At 39.4% G+C, this 22,502-nt stretch overlaps 1 protein-coding gene across 2 annotated transcripts in view; it reads left to right on the top strand.

Annotated features, from left to right (window-relative positions):
* LOC136877403 (TGF-beta-activated kinase 1 and MAP3K7-binding protein 1) overlaps positions 1-22,502 on the top strand; it is a 49,196-nt gene that overhangs the window by 6,793 nt on the left and 19,901 nt on the right. For both annotated transcript variants that reach the window (XM_067151411.2, XM_067151410.2), the window contains exons 4-5: positions 9,746-9,878; positions 14,940-15,180. In XM_067151411.2, the coding sequence (XP_067007512.2) occupies positions 9,746-9,878; positions 14,940-15,180 (374 nt within the window). The remainder of the gene's footprint in view (positions 1-9,745; positions 9,879-14,939; positions 15,181-22,502) is intronic.

Genomic DNA, 22,502 nt, shown 5'->3' with positions numbered 1-22,502 from the left:
TCCAATTCATATTAAAGCATAAGTAGCTCAATCTATGCTTTCGACTGTTCAGAATCATAATTACTGCATCGCTACGTCTCAACTATTTCAACATGTTATTATTTCTCTTTGTTGTGTTCATATATAATCGTGGCTGGTGGTGGCACGAATGGACTCTGCCATCGCCTGAAGATTTGCCCTATGAAACGTCACTCCCATAATTCAAGACAGTTAGATATTGTTATTCTTATTATTTATTTCATATGCTTATTCTTTTACATTGCCTCATTCTCTTAGGTCTTTTCATCGCGTAAGTTGGTCATAACTTCTGGCTGTCTTGAATTATGGGAATGATAGTTCATTGTCGTAACCTTCAACCAATGGCAGAGTCCATTCGCCCACCATCAGCCATGATTAGTATGTTATAAACTTGCAGGAGTGCTACTGAACTTTTACCGTAGCAGTTCTCTGCATTTCTCCACAACTCTGGTCTGATCCTTGTACTCGGCTACCGATAACTGATCATCTGTAAGGGAACTCGATTTGTTATGATAAGTGCACGTTGAAGGCTACTTGTTTGACGGGTTACAACGATGTCTCTCATGACCGCTAGGCAGGTCTCGCACAGAACTGAAACATCAAGTTCCAGGATACGAAGCGCCAATTTCTGAATTCAAAACTGCCAAAAGCAGTAAAAATGTTTAATGCAGATATTAGAATATATGAGCTACAGAAAACACGCGAAACACCATACGACTTGGTGGGAATGTATCCTGGAACTTGATGTTTCAGTTCTGCGTGAGAGCTGCCTAGCAGTCATGAGAGACATCGTTGTAATCCGTCAAACAAGTAGCCTTTCATGTGCACTTATCATAACAAATAGAGTTTCCTTACAGATGATCAGTTATCGGTAGCCGAGTACAAGGATCAGACCAGAGTTGTGGGGAAATGCAGAGAACTACTACGTTGAATAATTCCATAAACACTACATTACTGCCTTCCTTCCCGTGACTAGCTGTTCCTAAGCTATTGCCGCCAAAGCAGTGATGTCTTTAAGTTGAGTTAGGACCTCGGGCAAAGAAGTAAATCTGGAAAAGATAGAATTAGGAACGAATAAACATACAGAAAATAAATTTAAAAGGAGAAAAAATATTTGAGATTCACCTCTATAGTAAAATGTACAGTATATATAATGTCTGATGTAGGCCTAGAGCAAACACGAACATGCTAGAGGAAGCAGGCAGGCCATGTAAACAAAAGAGTGGATAGGGAACAAGCACTGACTTAATGTAGGAAACAGGCAATGTAAACAAAGGAGTAGATAGGGGGATGGGAGAAGGAGAGAAGGGATGTCTGAGGTGGGGCTGAAGGATGCAGAAAGAAAGACTGCTGCTGAGAGGAGAATTTAGAGAGATTATAAAAGAAAGAATTATTTTTATCTGAGACATTATTACTAAAGATAGGAATTAAAATTGTTTAATCCATCTGGAACAGTTTTTCAATCCTAACTTCAATGTAAATGAAATTTCAGAGAAATCGAACATTTTATTTGACCTTTTTAATTCCTGTCTTTAGTAATCATGTCTCAGGTAAAAAATTCTTTCTTTTATAATCTCTTTAAATTCCCCTCTCAGGAGCAGTCTTTCTTTCTGCATCCTTCAGCCCCACCTTATACACCCTTTCTCACCTTCTCCCCTCCCTCCCCCTTTCCCCTCCCTTTTTAATCCCCCTCCCTTCTCCTCCTCTCCGTATCTACTCCTTTGTTTACATTGCCTGCTTCCTACAAGAAGTCACTGCTTGTTACCTATCCACTCTTTTGTTTACATGGCGTGCCTGCTTCCTCCAGAATGTCAGTGTTTGTTCTACATCTGTATACTGTACATTTCACTATAGAGGTGAGTCTCATAAATATTTCTTCTCCTGTTTAATTTCTTTTGTATGTTTATTCATTCTTAATTCTGATTATCATTTCCAGATTTACTTCTTTGCCTGAGGTCCTAACTCAAAAACATCATATTATGACAAGTTCATAACCATAATTTTTGTTATATGTATTTTAATGTATAATTATTCCTGCAGCATTGTCCTTGTCTTGTATACATATGTTTTAGTTAGTTATCACATGATCTGTTTAATTTTTATTTCGCTGAAGATGGCCACTGAGTGGCTGAAACTAGTCCCAAGACTGATGTAATATTATTTACTTGATATATTGTATTGAAAAGGTGGAGTCTCTTATCAATTTATTTCTTATAATTGCACTTCAGTATGGAACAAAAATGAAATTTATAGCTTATGATTAGAGCCCTGCACGAATGTGGATATCTGTGAAGTTAGTGTCGTGGTGGGTGCAAACTGTATGGAACTCCAGATAATTTTGCTGATAATTTCTAAATAACGTTCATTGATTTTCACTCGAGTATATTCTTATTTTTGCTTATGGTTAGGCGATCCCTTGACAGTGGTATGGGAGATATACATGAAACTGTTAAGAAGTTTTTCAAGGGGCTAAAAAAAAAAAAAAAAAAAAAAAAAAGACTTCTTAAGCAGGAAACTTCTCAAAAGGGGTAATGCCCAAAAAATTATTCTGTACTTTGAAATAGATGTGAAACACACAGCCAACAGATTTCCTTGCTTGTGAACAATACCGAAATAGGCCAATATATAAGAGCTGCTAACAGAAAGCCACAATATAAAAATTTGCCACAAATTATTTTGTAAACGATGCTGGCTTGATTTTTAAAGCAGTCCAGCCACCCGTTCAACGAGGTAAAAGGTACCCTTAATTTGCATGCAATTTTTCGGCTTTCTCCTTCACAATAGTCCCAGTGAAAGGTATGTTTAAACTTCGCTGCTGTTTAAACCACATTAGCAGAGCTTGTTCTATTTCATTGTACTTTTCAGATTTAACTTCCTTGCAATTTGCTGAAGTATTCCCTGCAGAAGCAAAGATCTCTTCTTTCTTCGCTATAATGCCGTTCAAAGTAGACGGCGGCATCTCCAGCTCCTTTGCCAAAGCAACACAGGAAAGTGTAGATGACTCCACTTTCCTTATAATCTCCGCTTTGTCTTTTATTGTTAGTGCCTTTCGCTTGATCTCTTTCCTCTGAGTTCCGCTCATTTTCACTTAAAACGTTTGTACGTTGATATTACAAGTACAACTAACTTCACCGACTCCTTTTCATACTAATTACGACGCTACACTATGCTTGGCAATCCGTAGCTTAGGCTTACAAGACGCAAAGACAAGACAGTTTGTTAGCATGTGTTTTCTATTTTCCCCATACCCCCGACACCTGCTTCAAGGATAACGGCAGCAAATGGGAAATCTGGCAACTTATTCTTAGTGATTCTTAGAACCTAGGCCTAAATCGCCCCCTGCATTCCTACTAGTTGTCACAGCAACGGGTGTAGTTTCTGGCTGTTTCGCAAGTACCACATGGCCAAGCCAGTATTGAGTTTATTTTCCTGCTTCAATTCTCTTCATGCCATAGGTAATGAAGAAAAGAAACACAGGTTCGAAGTTGCAGAAATGAATGCATGGAAAAGTATCTGGGGTATTACGTGGGAGTGATAAAGGCGCAGTAGCAATGCTAGCACATCTAAACGTAAACAGTTTCTTTCCCCGCGAGAATTTTATTTCATGTCTCCTCATCCTTGTGCTACGTTCTAATAATGCGATGTAATAATTACGAGTGACACGATAATACAATGTTTAGCTCGTATAAAGGTAAAATTAAAAATAACTTTCAATTTTATGCCAACACGTGGCATTGGAATGCCACTGTGTGCCTCCTACCAACACCCAGTTGGCTGTCAACATTCGTTCAACTTCGTAAACGATCGGGATCTTTCGGCCGGCTGTTTGGCGGCATGTGTATCAGCTGGCTGCTGGCAAGTCGGCTGTTTCCTGCATAGAGTCGGGAAGTTGTTTTTGTTCACCTCGCTAATAATGGACACGGAAAATCTTATCAGTTTAGTTCAAAAGCATAATTTCCTCTACCACGAGACCCATAAGTATTATTGCAACAACGTAAAAGAGAATGCCTGGAAGGAAATAAGCAAGGGAATGAAAAATCAAACAGGTTAGAATGTTCAATTTTGTGGTAGATTAACGGTAATGTTGTGGACAGATACATTTTACGGTTTTTAATTAATGTTTAGGCCACCTTGATAAATGACTTCACCCTGTCACGGCCCGCAAATTACTGCATTAAAGTTTTATCAAACCATCCATTGCATGCTTTATGTTTCCCACGTAGAATCCCGTTCGATTATATTCTGCTAGATGGAACGGTGGAGTGGAAATTTCGACTGATGGGTTCGATTCGATTCCACAAGGTGAGAGTGAGCATCTGGTGTCCGTGTTGTCACAGCGTGACGTATGGCCTTGGCAAGCCCGCACAGGTTCCGTGACACCAGACACACACCATGAGCGCGCGAACGGTCTAACACAGGGTGTAACTTGCGCGGAGACTGGAGGGTTCTAACCATGGGCTGCTTTGAGTGGACGTTTTCTATCTCAAGTGGCTCTAAAAACCGGAAAATATATTTACAACAGAACACTTTAAACGGGAAAAATATACATATATCTTAATGCAACTGATCAAGGGAGCAAGAATATCACACTTCTTAGGCGGGAAAACTTGTTATGCGGGAACTTCTTAACCGAGTTTCACTGTAGCCTATAAAGAGCCTTTTGAGACCATAAATTCTGTAAATCTGACCTAAGACTAGCTGGCTCCTACTCTCAATTAACGGAAGAAAGGTCAATAAGTCGGTTGTAGCAAGAGAAAATCCCTCATAAACCTGTGACCGTAGGGGTTCTGGTGCCAGGTATCAGGCCTGTTGTATTATGTTAACAAATCTATCCGTTTCAATACCTTGGGTGTAATGTACTGGTGTTAAATATTTACATCATCCGCGGATAACCATTCGCGAATGCGGTTGCGGATGAAGGAAGTGTGGATGCGGATAATATTTTGTATATCCACGCAGGGCTCTACTTATAATAATAATAATAATAATAATGAGCCATAAATGATCGGAAATTTAATTCCCTGTAACTTTAATTATGTAGTATTTATTGATAAGACCACTCATCATCATCTTTTCCCTTTATCCAGCTGTAGCCGGGTAGGGGCAAATATGGTTCCTCTCCACTTTCTTCGGTCTTTCCACCACTCCTCCTCCAACACTGTGTCCCAGTCCAGGTTTCTTTCTATAATGCTGCGTTGGATGGTATCTTCCATCTCAATCGTGGTCGTCCACGGCCTCTCCTTCCTTGGATTTGCATTTCCATCACCTTTTTTGGCATTCTTTCGTCGCTCATTCGCTTTATGTGCCCAAACCATCTTAGTCGGCTCTTCTCTATTCTATCATTCATTTTTTCCACTCCAATTTCTTCCCGGATTTTCTCATTCCTTATTTTGTCTCTTCTACTCTTCTGTATCATACTCCTCAAGAACTTCATTTCGGCTGCCTGTATTAGACTCTCATCCTTCTTTGTCATTGTCTAAGTTTCTGCTCCGTAAGTTGTTATGGGTACGTAATGCATCTTGTACATAGTATCCTTTGCTTCCGTTGGCACATCTTTGTCCCATAACGTGTTTCTTACACTATGATAGAAACAACTTCCAGCTTGAATCCTTTTACTAATCTCAGCATCCAGTCGAGCATTCTCCATTAATTCACTCCCCAGGTATTTAAACATTTCCACTACTTCCAGGGGCTTGTCTGCAAGTCTAATCTGACCTTTCCCTTCTTTTTCCCCTCTAGTCATAACAAGAGTTTTACTCTTTTCTACACTTATTTTCAATCCACATTCTTCGATCTTCCCATTCACCATATTCAACTGTTCTTGAACCTTCCTGTCGTCTTGTCCCCAAATCACAATATCATCTGCAAATAACATCATATTCATTTCTCTTCCTCCATATGCTGCTTTTGCTGTTCTCATGATGTCATCCATTACTATTGTAAACAGGATTTCCCTGTCTCAGCCCACTAGTTATTTTGAACCAACTTGTCCTGCCAACTTGTGTTTGCACGCAACTACAACATTCCTTATACAATGCCATGATCATTTTTATGAATCCCTGTCCAATTCCTTTTTGCACCAGACTGTCCCAAACTTTCGTCCTGGGGACACTGTCATATGCCTTTTCAATGTCAACGAATGTCATCACCATATCATTCCCGTACTCCCAATGCTTTTCCATTAGTTGTCTCATAATGAAGATGGGCTCTATTGTTGACCTTCCACTTCTGAAACCAAACTGATTTTCCTGTATCTGATTCTCAACCCTCAACCTTATTCTACTTTCCAGTATCCTTTCCATTATCTTAGCAACATGGGATATTAGAGTAATTCCCCTGTAGTTCTTCAAAACTTTCTTATCACCTTTCTTGAAAATTGGGATGATTATTCCTTTTTGCCAATCCTCAGGGACCTCCTTATTCTCCTAGACATTCCTGAGAACCCGATATGTCCACTGCAGACCTACAGCTCCAGCTGCCTTTATCATCTCCACTGAAATTTCATCTATTTCAGCAGTTTTTCCATTCTTCATCTTTCTTACTGCCATTTCAATTTCATTCATTGTAATTTCTTTATCCATTTCTTCATCAACTAATTGTCTTTCCTGGTCATCCATTCTTATGTTCAGCAGCTTCTGAAAATACTCTCTCCATCTATTTCTTATTTCTTCTGGCTTTGTTAAAATTATGCCACCTTCATCCTTCACAAATCTGGTGTTTACTTGATCTCTCTTTTTGTTTCTTAAGATACCATACAGTAATTTCTTGCTGCCCTGCGTATCATCTCTCAATTTCTGTGTGAATAAGGCCCAGCTTTTCCTCTTTTCTTCCTCCACTACTTTCTTGGCCAAATTCTTTGCCTCCACATATTTTCTTCTACTTTCTTCAGTCTTAGATGTTTTCAATGCTTTCCATGCCATTTTCTTTTCCTTCACTTTAATCTTGACCCTATCATTCCACCAGTGTATTTCTTTTGATAAGACCACTAATAAACATAAATATTTAAGGATTAAATTTTAGTCCTTTCTCTAAACTAGCATTTCACTCAGCATGAATAAAATTATTTATAGCTTAGATTGTAGTGCCTCATTCCCGGACTTTACATACCAATTTTCATTAAATTTTCTTCAGCCATTTTCTCGTGATTACTGACATACATATACATACAGAGGACAGGTAGACATGACAGAAAATTAAAAATGCATTTCCTTGTTAATGAGGACACGACCGACACAGAAATACCATTCTTTTTTATATTCTGAGCAATACACAGACAAAGACAAAACTCTTTATTTTATATTAGTACTATGGGCTTGCCACACCCAAAGGCATTTTATACCTACTGCCAAGATCTTTTCAGGCCGCCCCTAACATGGAAAAACAGACGCCTTGTGCAGCCACCACTAATATGGAATGCAGACACTGCTAGATGGACTTTTGTGATACCGGGTGTCCACAATTTAAGTTATGATATTCAGCACAGTACAGCACAGGCTGTAATGATCATAGGAGTCTGAAATTTCATAGATATGCTAATTAAGCAATGCACTCTCGAATTATGCCACAAAAAATATTAGTTCCAAGTTTTTCCACCAGGCAAAAATATGGTGCTGTAAGTGGTTAGAACGTGCAATATTCCGTAACTCTGATGTCAAAATGTTCTTCTGGTAAATTGCATTGTGTCATTTCCTTGGTTATTGCTTGGTGATGCATGTTGATTCCTTTTATGAAGTGAATCTTCGTTGTAACGTAAGAAAGTTGAATTTTTCCGTGTGAAACTTAATGCCTATTGGGAAGAGAGACAGTGCACTTCTAGTGAAGTTGTTTTATCAGAATGGTACCAATAGCAACGCTGCATTACAGGAATATCGCAGACAGAAACAGCAGAGAAGAGATCCCATGACAAGTAATGGGCTAAAGAAAATGAATAAGAAATTTGAGGAAACAGGTGAATTAACTGTCGTACCAGAGAAAGGACGGCGGCTCATCCCCATGGATGTTGATGAAGTAGCTGTAGCAGACCGTGCAGCACATTCTCCCAATTCTGCAACCTGTGCTCGAGCTGTGTCACGTGAATTGTCGCTACCCCAGTCAACAGTTCATATGATTTTGTGGCGCATTTTACACTGGTATACCTACAAACTTCATACTGTTCACAAATTGAAACCCCAAGGTGTTGCACAACGCCGTGACTTTCTCCTTCAGTTTCTGGCACACGTGGAAGTGGACAACATGTGGTCAGGGAATATTCTGTGGATTGACGAGGCATATTTCACTCTGGAGGGTGCAGTGAATGCATAGAACTGTTGCATATGGGGTTAGACTCCTCCAAATATCGTGCAGGAACAACCATTGTATTCAGCTTATGTGACGGTTTGGTGTGGTTTTACAAGCTTCTTCATTCTGGGTTCATTTTTCTTTGTGGAGATGACCCCTTGTGAGCCTGTTAGGTGTTCAGTAACATCTGCACATTATTGGGACCAGCTTTGCAGGAACACAACTGTGACCACACCGTTATTTTCATGCAAGATGAGGCAACACTACGTATCACTCGCCAGGTGAAAGAATTGCTTCGAGAAACCTTCAGTAATGACCCTCATTATCTCTAGACATTTTCCAGATGCGTGGTCTTTGAGGTCCCCCAGTCTAAAACCAAGTGACTTCTGGTTGTGGGGATATTTGAAAAATCGTGTCTCTGCCTGATCTAAAGACTAGCATACGACGACATGTCGCTCTGATTTCACTCGATATGCTGTAGGCAACTGTTGACCATGCCGTGTTACGGATACAGCGTTTTTCTGAGTTCGGAGCCATATTGAACAGTGTTTGTAACTATGAGAGCTAATAAACCTCCCAGAACCACTGTTGTCATGTTTTTGATATTTCCTGCCTTTTTTCTGTGACCCCTATCATTGCTTACAGCACCATATTTCAGTCTGGTGGCAAAACTTGGAACTAATATTGTTTATGGCATAATTTGTGACTGCATTGCTTAGTTAGCATATCTAAGAAATTTCAGACTCCTATGATCATTACAGCCTGTGCTGTACCACGCTGAATACCGTAACTTTCATTGTGGACACCCGGTATTACCTCCACCAAGGGACCATCAGCCCCCACTGAAAAGCCTCATCTGCCCAAAGCAATTGGACTCTTTAGATTGTACTCGTATTTATCCCCGAGTCCAGAGCTGCCTCTTCCTAGTCTCCACTGTACTGATGTCCACCTTTTCTGCCATAGATGCCGTTGAGGCCTTCTCTTGTAACACTCAGCTGGGACCCTTACACCAGATGTTATACACCGGGTCATTGTGCTCTGGGACTCGTATAGGCAGGGGCGCCACTCCCTGGGTAGGGCTGCCTCCGATGAGGTCCAACCTTCTACCTTCCTGATGCTGCCAATGTCTTGTAATGATGCATGAATTTTATCATTGTAGTGCTTCCAGGCTCTTTCTGAGTGGCAATCCTCAGTAACTGACTCTGGAAACTTATGTATCTTTTTCACTTATTGACTGTTCAATGTTTCATTATCAAGTAACTATCAGAACAATGTAAATGAGTAGTCTTGGTTGATGGAACCTAATTAAGGTTGATGGGAAGAGGTAAATCAATTAAACCAGTATTAATGACTGAAGGGTCTTGGAGCAATTGAAGATCATGAATAAATATCTTGTTCAAGGATGTAGAGAAGACTGAATACTGAACGATGTTGTGTTGTCTTGTTCTAGACAAGCATTCATTGCAGTGGAGAGGAGCTACATGGACTCAATTGACGATCGCCTTGCAGAAAGGACGAGTTTACAGTATGAGATACCAGATGGACTTACCTCATTTGAAGCATATCAGAAGTTTCCCCATTTGGTAAACTGTCTAATTCTCCTTCATAGCCTCCTCAGTCTTTATGTAGCTTATACTCTGCATATCATTTTTTTACTTGCAGTAATACAAAACAATATAAAGAAAAGATAAACAATGGTAGAAAAATCAACTCTTGATTCCTGATGTAGCATATATACTACAAGTCATTAAAAAAACTAGCAAAAGATGATTTTCTTTGGTGAATATTTTAAAGTTATTTTAGCAAAATATAACATATTAAATGCGAAAACCAGTTTGGGACTGAAGAGGATAGTGCAGATATTACAGAACATGTCATTGTAATAGACTTGAGTGACTTTGTTAGAAGTGGTGTTTGTTGACAGGATTTCCTTTCACATCTTTATTGTGTGACACTTTCTTATTCTATATTCTGGCCCCTACACATTTGTACAGTGTTATACATGATTTGGTGGAAGTATAGAGACGATTCATTTGTGATGTGGATGGAAGTTTCTGAGAATCAAATAATAATATTAGGTTAAAAATTCCACCTGTTCAATACATAACTGTTTTTTATTTAAATTTAAGATATAGTTCTTAAGATATTACATACAGGGACATGTTTCACCCATGTTGAGGGCATCATCAGCCTAAAAATCTCAAACCTAAAAGAAAGATCAGGATCCTGATTGTTTTTATACTTAAGAGGTGCAATTTGTATATATTTTTGCGAATGTCTTGTTTTTTAAAATGTGGTAACAAGTGGTTAGTTAGAAGTTTAAAAATAATACGTAAAATTGCTGCGCTGAATTAAAATTTGGTAAAATATGGTGCCTTATTCTGGAGATGGCATAAGTAGCTTATAATAGCTAATATTATTATTTGATTTTAAGTACATTTCAATACGGAACGAGATTTATAACATGTAAAGTTTCTGAGAAACCGTATCACTTCCTGAATTGTCTAAATCAGTAATATCCCTTAATGAAGATTGAATGCCTATCTTTCTTGTAGTCCATAGGGCACATTGTCTTCTTCAAGCCTACCCATTAGAATAGCTGTTTCTCACCATTATCTGAATCATCCATTTTCAGTATTACATTTCTAACATCACACCCAGTTGGTAAATTTATTTTACACCTAATTGTGCCCTAGGAAACTGTCTAGTTCTTTTTCTTCTTGGGAACTGCCTGGCTCTTTTTTTTTTCAGCTTTCACCAGACCCATGATTTGGTGGAAATATGAAGAAGATAAGAATAATGGCATGTGGCCTCCGGAGATGTCTAGTGCAGGTCTTTTGAATTGACACCTATGGGTGACCTGCGCTTATGTTAGGTTGGGGCCCTTCCTACGATGAATTCTAATGCTGAAGATGACATACACGCCCACTTCCCTGTACCAGAGGAATTACCAATGAATGAATGAATCCTTCTCTGGCCAGGAATCGAACTCAGAATCCCTGGGACCAAAAGCCAGCCTGCTAACCAGTTATCCATGGAGCCAGACAGTATGAAGGAGCCATTTCCTTTCACATCTTCATTAACGCTGATAGGGGCTTATTCTATTCTCTGGCCTCTGTAAATTTGTAGTGTTGTACATGCGGCTTTTAGTGTGTCCATCTCCTTGTGTACAATAAATATGCTTGCTCGTGTGTATCGGTAGAATACCTTGTTTCTGTGCTGGGTGATGGTGTGAGTCAGCATGGAGATAGTGACTTGTGTAGGTTGGGTTTCAGTAGATTGTGTGCCACAGAAAACTGTCTGGCTCTTTGTTCAGCATTTGCTAAAAAATGATTTGGTGGAGATACATTTGAAGTATGGACAGAAAGTCCTGAGAAACTGTCTCACTTCCTGGGTTGTCCAAATCAGCAACATCCCTTAATGAAAATTTAATGGCTATCTGTCTTGGAAATTGTAGAGATGGAAAAGCCAGGTGGGTCCATAGGGCACCCTTTCTTCTTCAAGCTACCCATACAAATAGCTGTTTCTGAACATTATCTGAGTTGTCTGTTTTCAGTATTAAATTTCTGCCATCACACCCATTGGAATAAACTTATTTTACAGCTACAGTAAAACCTCGTTAATTCGAAGTCGTTGGGACTCAAAAATCGGACTTCGAATTACGTGATTTCGAATTAACCGCCAATTCGCAATTCAGAAGTACCAACTCTTGCCGCGTTACAAAATGTTCTATAGTAATTGCCACGTAAGGAAATACCCCAGAAAGTAAATATCGCCGCCCGATGCTCTTCTTTTCTCTTTTTTGTAATGGCTGATCACTGCTGCCAACCTGCCTGGTTACATATTAAAATCATCAGACATAACCATAACAAACTAACCTCAATGTAAACACCGATAATGAATGTTTCCCTACCCTAGTAAATGATAAAAGATAAGATGAAATAAATCAAGATAATTATGAATATCTCCTCAATGAGGAATTAAGGAAATAAACACACTTTCTCACTTAAATTATCTGTCTTTATTTTGATATACAGTAGGCGTACTATAACCATATTCTTAAAAAGAGGGGCGTGTTAAACGATGCAATTTATTTAATAAGTCTTTGCAGTGTGATTTTCGAAAGTTCCAGACATCCAATGACTTCCCTTTCTTTTGCGCGAATATTTCCTTCTCTCTTCAATACCGGTAACCAGTAAGGAGAGAGATTATTGGGCATATTTTCAGCCTGCAGGCTGGTTATATCTTCAAGCTTATCAGGAAACATATAGGAATACTAATGTGCCAAGCTCCGTGAACGGAATTTAGGTCAGCTTTCAAGTTCACTGCGGATTTGAAAATAATAATGTCCCGCAAATAATTTCGTCCCGCAAGAGTTATTTCATGTACCGGTAGATCTAGACATGAGACTGACGTATTTGAGCACTTTCATCATTTCACACAAACTATGGTATTAAATGCATTATCCGAACATGCCACAATCCTACTTACCTGGTATTAGCCAAATAGATTTACAATCCCACAGAAAAAGAAAATATGCTTTAAATATTCTCGCAAATGTATCACTAGTGACTTTAACGGCGATGCGGTGGCAACACGCACTTCACGCTAGAGCAGTGATTGAACGTTGCCAACGTGCCAGATTAACGGTAAATGTAAGACGTCGTATCGGCAAGTAGGGTCCCTAAACTGTATGGTTACCGAAACTGAAAAAGACCCAACAGCAAGAAAAGTAACCATAAATCAATATCTTAATATTACAGGGGAGAAAGGGTAAGGTTGCACCCTTAGGGTACGTCCTTACACGGAGAGGACTATAAGGTCCGTTACTGCATGCAGTTAACCTTGATTCACAGTTTATACCTTTCAAATGCCATGAAAACAGGACTATTTCTAAAATGTATCCAAGAAGGTGCATTTACAGTATTCAAATAATGCACTTGGATATGTCACTGGCAAACATAACCTCACGCAAAGAAAGAAAGAAAAAAAAATGCACGATTCAAAGATGAGGAGAAATCTATGCTGGCTCCCATGTGCAGGTGCTTTATTCATTAGATTATAATGTACGCATTTTAGATGCCTTGTATTCACACAGAAAGTACCCGATGCCCTTAAAATCAAACTCTCCTATGACTCTATCCTTGTACGATTTCCCGCCATGGCACTTCTCTCGTACTTCAGAAATGTAAACACTTGCCGCGTCACAAAGTGTTCTAAGACCCATTAATACATGCAATCACCTCGATTCACAGTTTAAACATTTCGAATGCCATGGAAAGAACTATTTTCAAAATGTATCCAGCAAGGTGCATTTACAATGTTCAAATAATGCACTTGGATAAATCACTGACAAACATAACCTCACGCAACGAAAGAAAAATATCACACAATTCGAAGACAAGGATAAATTATGTTGGTTCCCGTGTGCAAATGCATTATTTTTTGGATTTATGTACTGTTTGCATGTTTAAATGCTTTGTACTGGCATGGAAAGTGCCCGGCGCGCTTAAAACATTGTGGCTTATCGAACTTTCCTATGACAAGGGGATAAAGTTTCTTGCTTCCATGTGCATTGCAACGCACTACAATGACCCCCATCCCCGACCCTTGTAAGATTCCCTGGCTGGCAATTTCTCCTTTAAAACCATAAGACCGTTTGGGCTTGCATTAAAATAAAGCAATGCAGTTTCGTCGGCAATGACAATATTGTTCGGTGCCTACGAATTTATTATATGAGCCACGTTTTTGTCGTCAACTGTCGGCATCGCCAGTGTTCGCGGATTCTGTTTTTCTGCACACTGCCTGTTGCGTGATATTACGGCGTTCCTTAAAAGGTTGAATACAAAAGAATTCCCATTTCATTCAACTTAGCAATCATGAAGCGCACTGTAGACCCACCAAAGTAAGTGCGGAAAGCTATGTTTCGGAACACGCGTTCTACTATGACACGGATAAATTTCGAGTTGAAATTACTCTGTAACATACTATTGTTTTAAGCTGTAAAGGCAGTTTCAAATTAAAAGTCTGAATTTTGGTAATGGGGCCGACATTGTACTTCGAATTACGAATTATCCGTATTTCGAATTAAACAATTTAAATAACATGCAAAACTGTATCTCATGTTTCCGGGAACGAGAGCTTCTTCGAATTAGGTGGGATTTTGACTTAACCGATTTTGAATTATCGAGGTTCTACTGTAATTGTATTAAAATATTGTCACCTTATTGATAAAAGAACAGATCAGATTCATATAATCAAGGACACAGTAATGAGAATAATATACTGTTTCAGAGAAGAAGTAAGAAGTACTAAAATATGTTTCTTCTAAAAATAGGACAGGAATTAAAGAAATTTCATTCTTCAGTATATCATTGTAAAAGGGGAATCCATAATCATTGTAATCAGTTGAGTAAGTATACCCACAAAGTTTTCTTCACCACGTCTACGTGATTTAGAAGATAGAGCAGTTCACCATCTAGCTGGAAGTATGAACACCTAGCTGAAATAGAAAGTCTAATACTATTCTGTCTACCCTGTGTTATGTGCTGTCTGTTAATAAACTTGTTTTATCTTCCACTCTCCACCCTGTCTTAGTTTCCATAAGTTTCTCTTGCAAAACTGATACCCTGTCCTGTTACTAGGTTGACAAACTGAATGCCCTCAACTGCGAGCTCTCCTCTGGAACAACTGCTGTAGTGGCTTTGATTTATGGTGGTCGCCTGTATGTGGCGAATGTTGGAGACAGTCGTGCACTTTTGTGTCGAACGGACTCAAATAATGTACTCCGAGTGGTGCAGCTGAGTGTCGATCATGATTTGAAAAATGAGGATGAACTGTTACGACTGTCACAACTTGGACTGGATGTTGAGAAAGTGAGACAAGGTAACTACACAAAGATATTGAAAGTTATCGAGTCTTATAGAACTTGGAACTAAAATTTCAATCTTTGGAACTTTTCTTTGAGAGTTGAACTATGATTCCAGTCTTTCTGAATGTTGCATCATGTTGTAAGGAGGGTTTAAAAGCACTGGAATTTAAGTTCATGTTGTTGAATTTGACAATCAAAATCCCTCTCAAGACAAAAATTCTTACTGTTTATATCTATAGTTGACAGTGCCTTACTCATATATTGATTTTTTTTTTTTTTTTTTTTTTCCTATCCAACCTTAAGTTCCTGCTGAAAAGAACTGAATACATCGATTCATGGGAGAGATGACCAAAGATAGTCTGAGCTCCTAAAACGAATCAACAGCAACCTTATTCTTCTTCTCTTGTCCCTTTCAAAGGGCTCAATCCTCATATGTAATTTGGTAAAACTTTCTCAGGATTTTCCTCTTGTTTTCACATCATAATAGGTCGTCATTTTTTCATCGTGCTACTTTTCCTTATTGCAGCCCCTCTCCTTCTGTCTATTCAGAGTCTGATTTAAGTACTCTTTCCTTCTTCTTGCTCACAAAAAGCAAGTTGCTGCAAGGGCATCAAGTGCGAGTGCACATTTGGAAGTATTACTGTGTATATAGATCATCTATTTTACAGAGTCTAGAGTTATTAATAATGTACAGTAAAACCTCATTAAGATGTTTCTGCAGGGGAAAGGAAAGAGAACATGTTAAGCAAGAAAATGTACTATTGAATATACAGATTAAAACCATTCAACAGGGATATGTAAACACTTGTACTCTTTTTTTTCCTACTGTCATGTGTGGGTACAGTGAAAGCTATATTTACCATTTACGAAACCTTTTCCATTGGGACTTATATAATAACAACAGTGTATTGGTAGGTGTGAAAAACACCAGACAACAAATATGAAAACATTTGCAGAATAAAAGTGTATTATTGAAGATTACACTCTTTCTAGAACAAATGGTAGTTGAAGCCTTATATTTCAGACCAGTGGGTTATTAAACATTGTTTTCTGGTCACACTCTTCAGTCAAAGATTATTTGGATGTTACACTCAGCTATGTGCGAGAGAATGACTGGTCACCATTTTGAACGCAGCAAAACTTCAGTCGGCTCGAGTCAAAACATGAAGGTGCAAGCTTCAACATTCGCGTTACCTCTTTGCGCTTAAAGATGTGGATATTAGTCTACTTCCTGAAAGATTTTAATTTTGTATTCATTAGTAAACAATTTCATGACTTTTACCATTTTCATAAATAGACTATCTCAAGATAAATATGATTACGCTACTCAACTTAACATGGTTATATTCCTAATCTGTAAGTAGGCTATCATGGAACAAATATTCACTACCCGTCACTGTACCACTTAGCACAGAATACATTTCTAACTTCTGAATGGAATGTGAAATACAAACATGAACAGGCTCGCTGGATTATTCAGCAATTTTTCTGCTAACCGCCAAGCATAATTGAACATTTTTCAGGCTAGCGGTTTGTTCCCCTAAGGTGTAATGTTTGTTAAGAACTACCTTTTACAGATAGGTATTTACTATCCTGGATTTTCCTGTAGAGCTTTTTATGCTCAAGAATTCTTCCACTAATACTTGGGATCTTTACCGAGCTCGATAGCTGCAGTCGCTTAAGTGCGGCCAGTATTAGGGAGATAGTAGGTTCGAACCCCACTGTCGGCAGCCCTGAAAATGGTTTTCCGTTGTTTCCCATTTTCACACCAGGCAAATGCTGGGGCTGTACCTTAATTAAGGCCACGGCCGCTTCCTTCCCACTCCTAGCCCTTTCCTGTCCCATCGTCGCCGTAAGACCTATCTGTGTCGGTGCGACATAAAACAACTAGCAAAAAAAAAACTTGGGATCTTTTGTTGATAGTTTAGGCAGAATAAGCCAAGAAAGTGCGTGGATGGCCATTTTTACTTTGACTTCACTAAAATTGTCTGCTCAGTTCCTTTTTGTGAGATATTTCATACACCTAAATCTTTTTTAAAAATAAATTCTCTGTACAACAGTGAAAACTGCATCAAAATCTGTTGGGTGTTTCTCGAGATTGGCTTACACAACCACATAGACACCTATTTTACTATTTACCAGATGGCCTGCAAGCACCATACCTTCTACTTATAAGGGTCCAACGTGCACTAATGATGAATGGGATGTGTAATAACTGATTTTCACAGGGACACTGCTGCCTGCAGGTACGTTACGTCAATATGAAGAGATAACAATCAGATGGCTGCTCGCTGCATGTTCCTCAGTGCTACTTGTAATATGCTTCCCCTTGCATTAGTAAACCTTGTTTTTGAATGCTCAGTAATAGGCTGGTATTTGGTACAGTAGCACTACAGTTGCTGTCATCTTACTGACAGTGGGTGTTGTATTTAACGATGACAGATACACGGACATAATTTTAATCTGTGGAGAATCTGATCTTAATGCAGCTGAAGTCTGCAGACAGTATGCGCAGGAGTTTCCAAATAGCTGCCTGCCTTTTATACATGTATATTGCCAGACAGAGTTGCAATTTAGAACTTGTGGATCGTTCAAGGCGTATACTACATACAAGCAACTTTTTGGTAGAGTTGAATGTCTACGTGTATAAACCAATGAGTTATTAAACTTTATTTTCTGCTTCTTTGGTGTGTTTACAAATGCACCCTGTTACAAAACATGTGCAGTAAAATGACTGCTATTTGTTTCACATCCAAAATACAGTTCGTTGTAGCGCTCCTTCGTACACCAGTTATTAGGCATCCCATTCATCATTATTGCATGCACTTATAAGTAGAAAGTACGGGGCTGGAGGGCTTTCTCACTCACTCACTCCTTCCCTCCCTCTCTCCCTCCTTGATGCTACGGTCTTTGTAGAACCTTGGTCTCCCCAACAATCTTCTTCCAAAGCGCTCTGTCGATTGCCTTGGTCCTCCATCTCCGGACTCCCATGGTACATAGATCAGCCTCCACCTCTTCTATCCATCGCTTTCTTGGTCTACCTCTACAACGTCTTCCACCTGGATGCCCCTCCAGCACTTTCTTAGGTTATCTTGTAGTCTCCATTCGATGGACATGTCCTAGCCAACGCACTCTAGCAGTCTTCATCAAAGATACTATATCCTGCTCTCGGTACAGATCTCTAATCTCCTGATTAGATCTAATACACCATTCCAGTTCAGTTTTAACTGGGCCAAAAATCTTCCTCAATACCTTTCTTTCCCATGTCATTAACCTATATTCTTCTGTTTTATTTAATACCCAGGTCTCAGCTCCATATGTAACCACTGGTCTAATGACAGTCTTATAAATGGTCAACTTAGCTTTTCTGGATATTTGTTTGTTTCTTAATGTTGGAATTAAGGCAGCATAGCATCGATTTCCTGCAGCCAGTCTAGAGCTTATTTCCTTTTTTGTTTCATTTTGTGAAGTAATCAGAGAGCCTAGATATCTAAATTCCTGTACCCCTTCAAAACACTTTTCTCCACACCTAAGTGCATTTGGAGGTTGACTAGATCTGGAACTCACTAGGAACTTAGTTTTGTTGTTATTCACTACCAGTCCAATTTGCTGGGCTCTCCTCTCCAATTCTTCATAGGTTTCAAGAAGTGCATTCTTTGTACGAGAAATTATGGCCACATCATCTGCATATGCCAATATTTGAATTAGTCTATGATATATGTTCCTTTCATGATTTGCAGTGATGGTACGCACAGCTGTTTCTAAAGCAATATTGAAGAGGACAGCAGACATTGGATCTCCTTGCCTCAAACCCACTTTTACATCGAAGGTTCACGATACTTTCCCTTGTACGCATACCTTAGATTTACTTCCGCTCAAAGCTGTTGTTACCAACCTAATCAGCTTCCCAGGATAACCAAGGGCTTCCATTTCGATGAGTAGTTTTCCTCTTTGCGCTGAATCGTGCGCTTGTTTAAAATCAACGTACAGTTGATACAGTGGTATGTTATATTCATAGCACCTCTCCAGGATGATCCTCATTGTAAAGATATGATCTGTTGTTGAACGGTTTGCATGAAATCCACACTGATATTCTCCAAGATCCTGCTCTGCTTTGTGTGTCAGACGCTTAGCTATTATTATGGTAAAGATCTTGTACCCTATGCAAAGCAGAGATATCCCTCTGTAATTTTCACATTTCAATTTATTTCCCTTAAGAATTGGGTACACCAAAGCTGTTTCCCATTCTTCTGGTAATTTCTCTGTTTGCCAGATTTCCAGTATCAGCGTATACAATGTTTGTATCAATACTATTCCACCATATTTTAGCAACTCAGCTGTTATTTCATCTTCTCCTGGTGACTTATTATTCTTCATCGATAAGAGGACACCTTTTACTTCTTCCAAAGTGGGTGGTTCACTATTGCATTCCTCAGATTCATCTTCATTAGACTCACTATTTGGCAATTCTTATTCATATTCTTCATTTTGTATTTTAACTGGATTCAAAACCACCTCAAAATATTTTGCCCATCTATCTAATATTTCCCGGGTATTTCCAAGTAGTTGCCCGTCCTTATTTTGTATGCAGCTTACTCTTGGTTGAAATCCACTTTTTCTCTGCTTTACATTTCTATAAAACTTTCTACTTCTCTTATGCTTATAATCTTGTTGCATCTCTTTTATGCTTATAATCTTGTTGCATCTCTTTTATCAGATCTTTTTCCATTTCTTTTTTCTACAAAGATTCTTGGCTTCCCTTCTGCATTCCACATATGTTTGGTGAGTAGCTCTTGTCGCCCGTTGCATATATATCATCCTTGCTTTATTTCTTTTCTCACTGGGCGAGTTGGCCATGCTCGTAGAGGCGTGCGGCTGCGAGCTTGCATCCGGGAGATAGTAGGTTCGAATCCCACTGTTGGCAGCCCTGAAAATGGTTTTCCGTGGTTTCCCGTTTTCACACCGGGCAAATGCTGGGGCTGTACCTTAATTAAGGCCTCGGCCGCTTCCTTCCAACTCTTAGGCCTATCCTATCCCCTCGTCGCCATAAGACCTATCTGTGTCGGCGCGATGTAAAGCCCCTAGCAAAAAAAATAAATTATTTTCTCCAAGGCCAGCTTTACTTCCTCATCATACCCATCTTTCTTTGGCTGTTTCTTTCTTTTTCCTAGTACCTCCTGGGCTGCATTCGTGACGGCTTCTTTAATCACCTGCCATGATTCATCCACTGTCACTGCATTTTTATGGTTTTTCAAACCTTCTTCAACCTGTCTTTCATACTCCTTCCTCCTTGCATCATCATTAAGTTGTTCTTGGTTAAATCCTTTCCTCCTTTCTGCATTACCTCTGACTCTTACCGCAAGCTTTTGTTTCAATTTAGCTTTCACCAAATAGTGGTCTGAATCTATATCCACACCTCTATAAGTACGCACATCCTGTACATCTGACGCATGTCTTATATCAATCAGTATGTGGTCGATTTGATTCTTGGTGTTCCCATCTGGTGCCTCCCAAGTTTCTTTATGAATTCTCTTGTGCTCAAATGTAGTGCTACTGATTACCATATTCTTTACTGTAGCGAAGTCAATAAGCCGTAACCCATTGTTGTTACTTTCCAAATGTAAACTCTGTGCTCCTATTGTGAGTCTAAATTCTTCCTCTTGTTCCACTTTTGCATTGAAGTCCCCAATTACTATTTTAATGTCATGTCTAGGTGCCTCATCGTACTGTTTCTCTAGTTCCTCATAAAACTTATCCTTTAGTTCATCCTCCTTTTCTTCCGTAGGTGCATGTATGCTTATATAATTGAAGAAACGGCCCCTGATTCTCATGATACAGATTATTTTATTTACTGCCTTGTAAGACATTAAGGTATGCTTCAGTTGTTTAGATATCATAAAGCCTGTTCCACAGATGTTCTCGCTATTCCCACTATTGATTAAAGTATAATCCTGTAAATCGAACATCTCAATTTCCCGCCATCTAATTTCTTGTAGAGCAGCGATTTCAACATTATACTTTCTTAGTTCCTTTTCTAGTTTTCTGCTTTTCCCTGGCTGGAGTAGGCTTCTCACATTCCAAGTCGCTAATACCAGTGCATAACCATTTCCTCGCCTAGGTCGTTTTTCAATTTTATCCGTCCGGTTTGTTCTTACTCTTTGCGGCTTCTCAACAGTTTTTTTTTTTTTACGGGATAGAGTTGTCAACTTTATGCCCAACCCCCAACCTGGAGGACCAGGGTATCCCTTTTAGTCTGGATCATCACCTTCGACCTGTCTGGCAAGGGAGGCCCTACCAGTAGCTAAGCTACCGCCGGCATAGCTCTCAGGATCTTTTGACTACACAAGCCCCACCACCACGACAAGGTAAAGATACCATCAATGGGGGGCTGGAGGGCAACTTGGTATTTAAATACAGTATCTCCTTTGATACTGGGTTTATGAAGAAACTAGCAGTTACCCGTGGCTTCACTCAATGTATTTCGTAATTTGATAAAAGTATTCATTCCTCGGTACTGTACTAAGACATTATCTGAAAATCCCTAAAGTATTAAAAGTCACTCCTCCCGATAGTATCACCACCTTGACGAAGGCAAAATACATTTTGCCGGGTGTTTTGGAGGCTTGCGTGTTCAAATGATCCTTAGAGCTATGCCGGTGGAAGCATATGCTCCTGGTAGGGCCACCCAAGCCGGACAGGTCTAAGGTGATGATCCAGACTGAGTGATACCCTGGTCCTCCAGGTTGGGGGTTGGTACGTGGGGCTAACAACTCCACTACCACAAAACTACATATTGTTCAGAAACCAAATCAAGATAACTGGACGGTCCCAAACTTACGACGACTAAAGCGCGCTAAATGGCAACGATACGGATATATTGGAACATGGAATGTGAGAAGTATCTTTCAGGCCGGGACTAGTAGAAAATTGGAGGAGGAATTAAATATCAGATAGATGTGGCAGCATTACCGGAGATAAGATGGAAGACAATCGAGGTGACAGATCTACAGCACTATATTTTGTTCAATAGTGGGGAGGGAGAAAATAGAATAGGAACAGGGTTTATGGTCAAGAAATCGGTCAGTCATAATGTGATTGAATATGAAGCAATAAGCCCCAGACTATGCCGGTTAAGATGGAGAGGGAGATTTGCCAACATATCACTAATTAGTGTCCATGCCCCAACAGGGGATGCTGATGAGGAAGAGAAAGAACATTTCTATGGAAAAATGGAGCAAGTATATGACAAGTTGCCCAAGTATGATGTTAAAGTTGTCTTAGGGGATTATAATGCCAAAGTAGGCAAAGAGAAAGAAAACCACCCAGTGGCAGGATA

The sequence above is a fragment of the Anabrus simplex genome, chromosome 7 (genome assembly GCF_040414725.1).
Source record: "Anabrus simplex isolate iqAnaSimp1 chromosome 7, ASM4041472v1, whole genome shotgun sequence".
Taxonomy (NCBI): Eukaryota; Metazoa; Arthropoda; class Insecta; order Orthoptera; family Tettigoniidae; genus Anabrus; species Anabrus simplex.
This window is presented reverse-complemented; position numbering and strand designations above follow the sequence as displayed.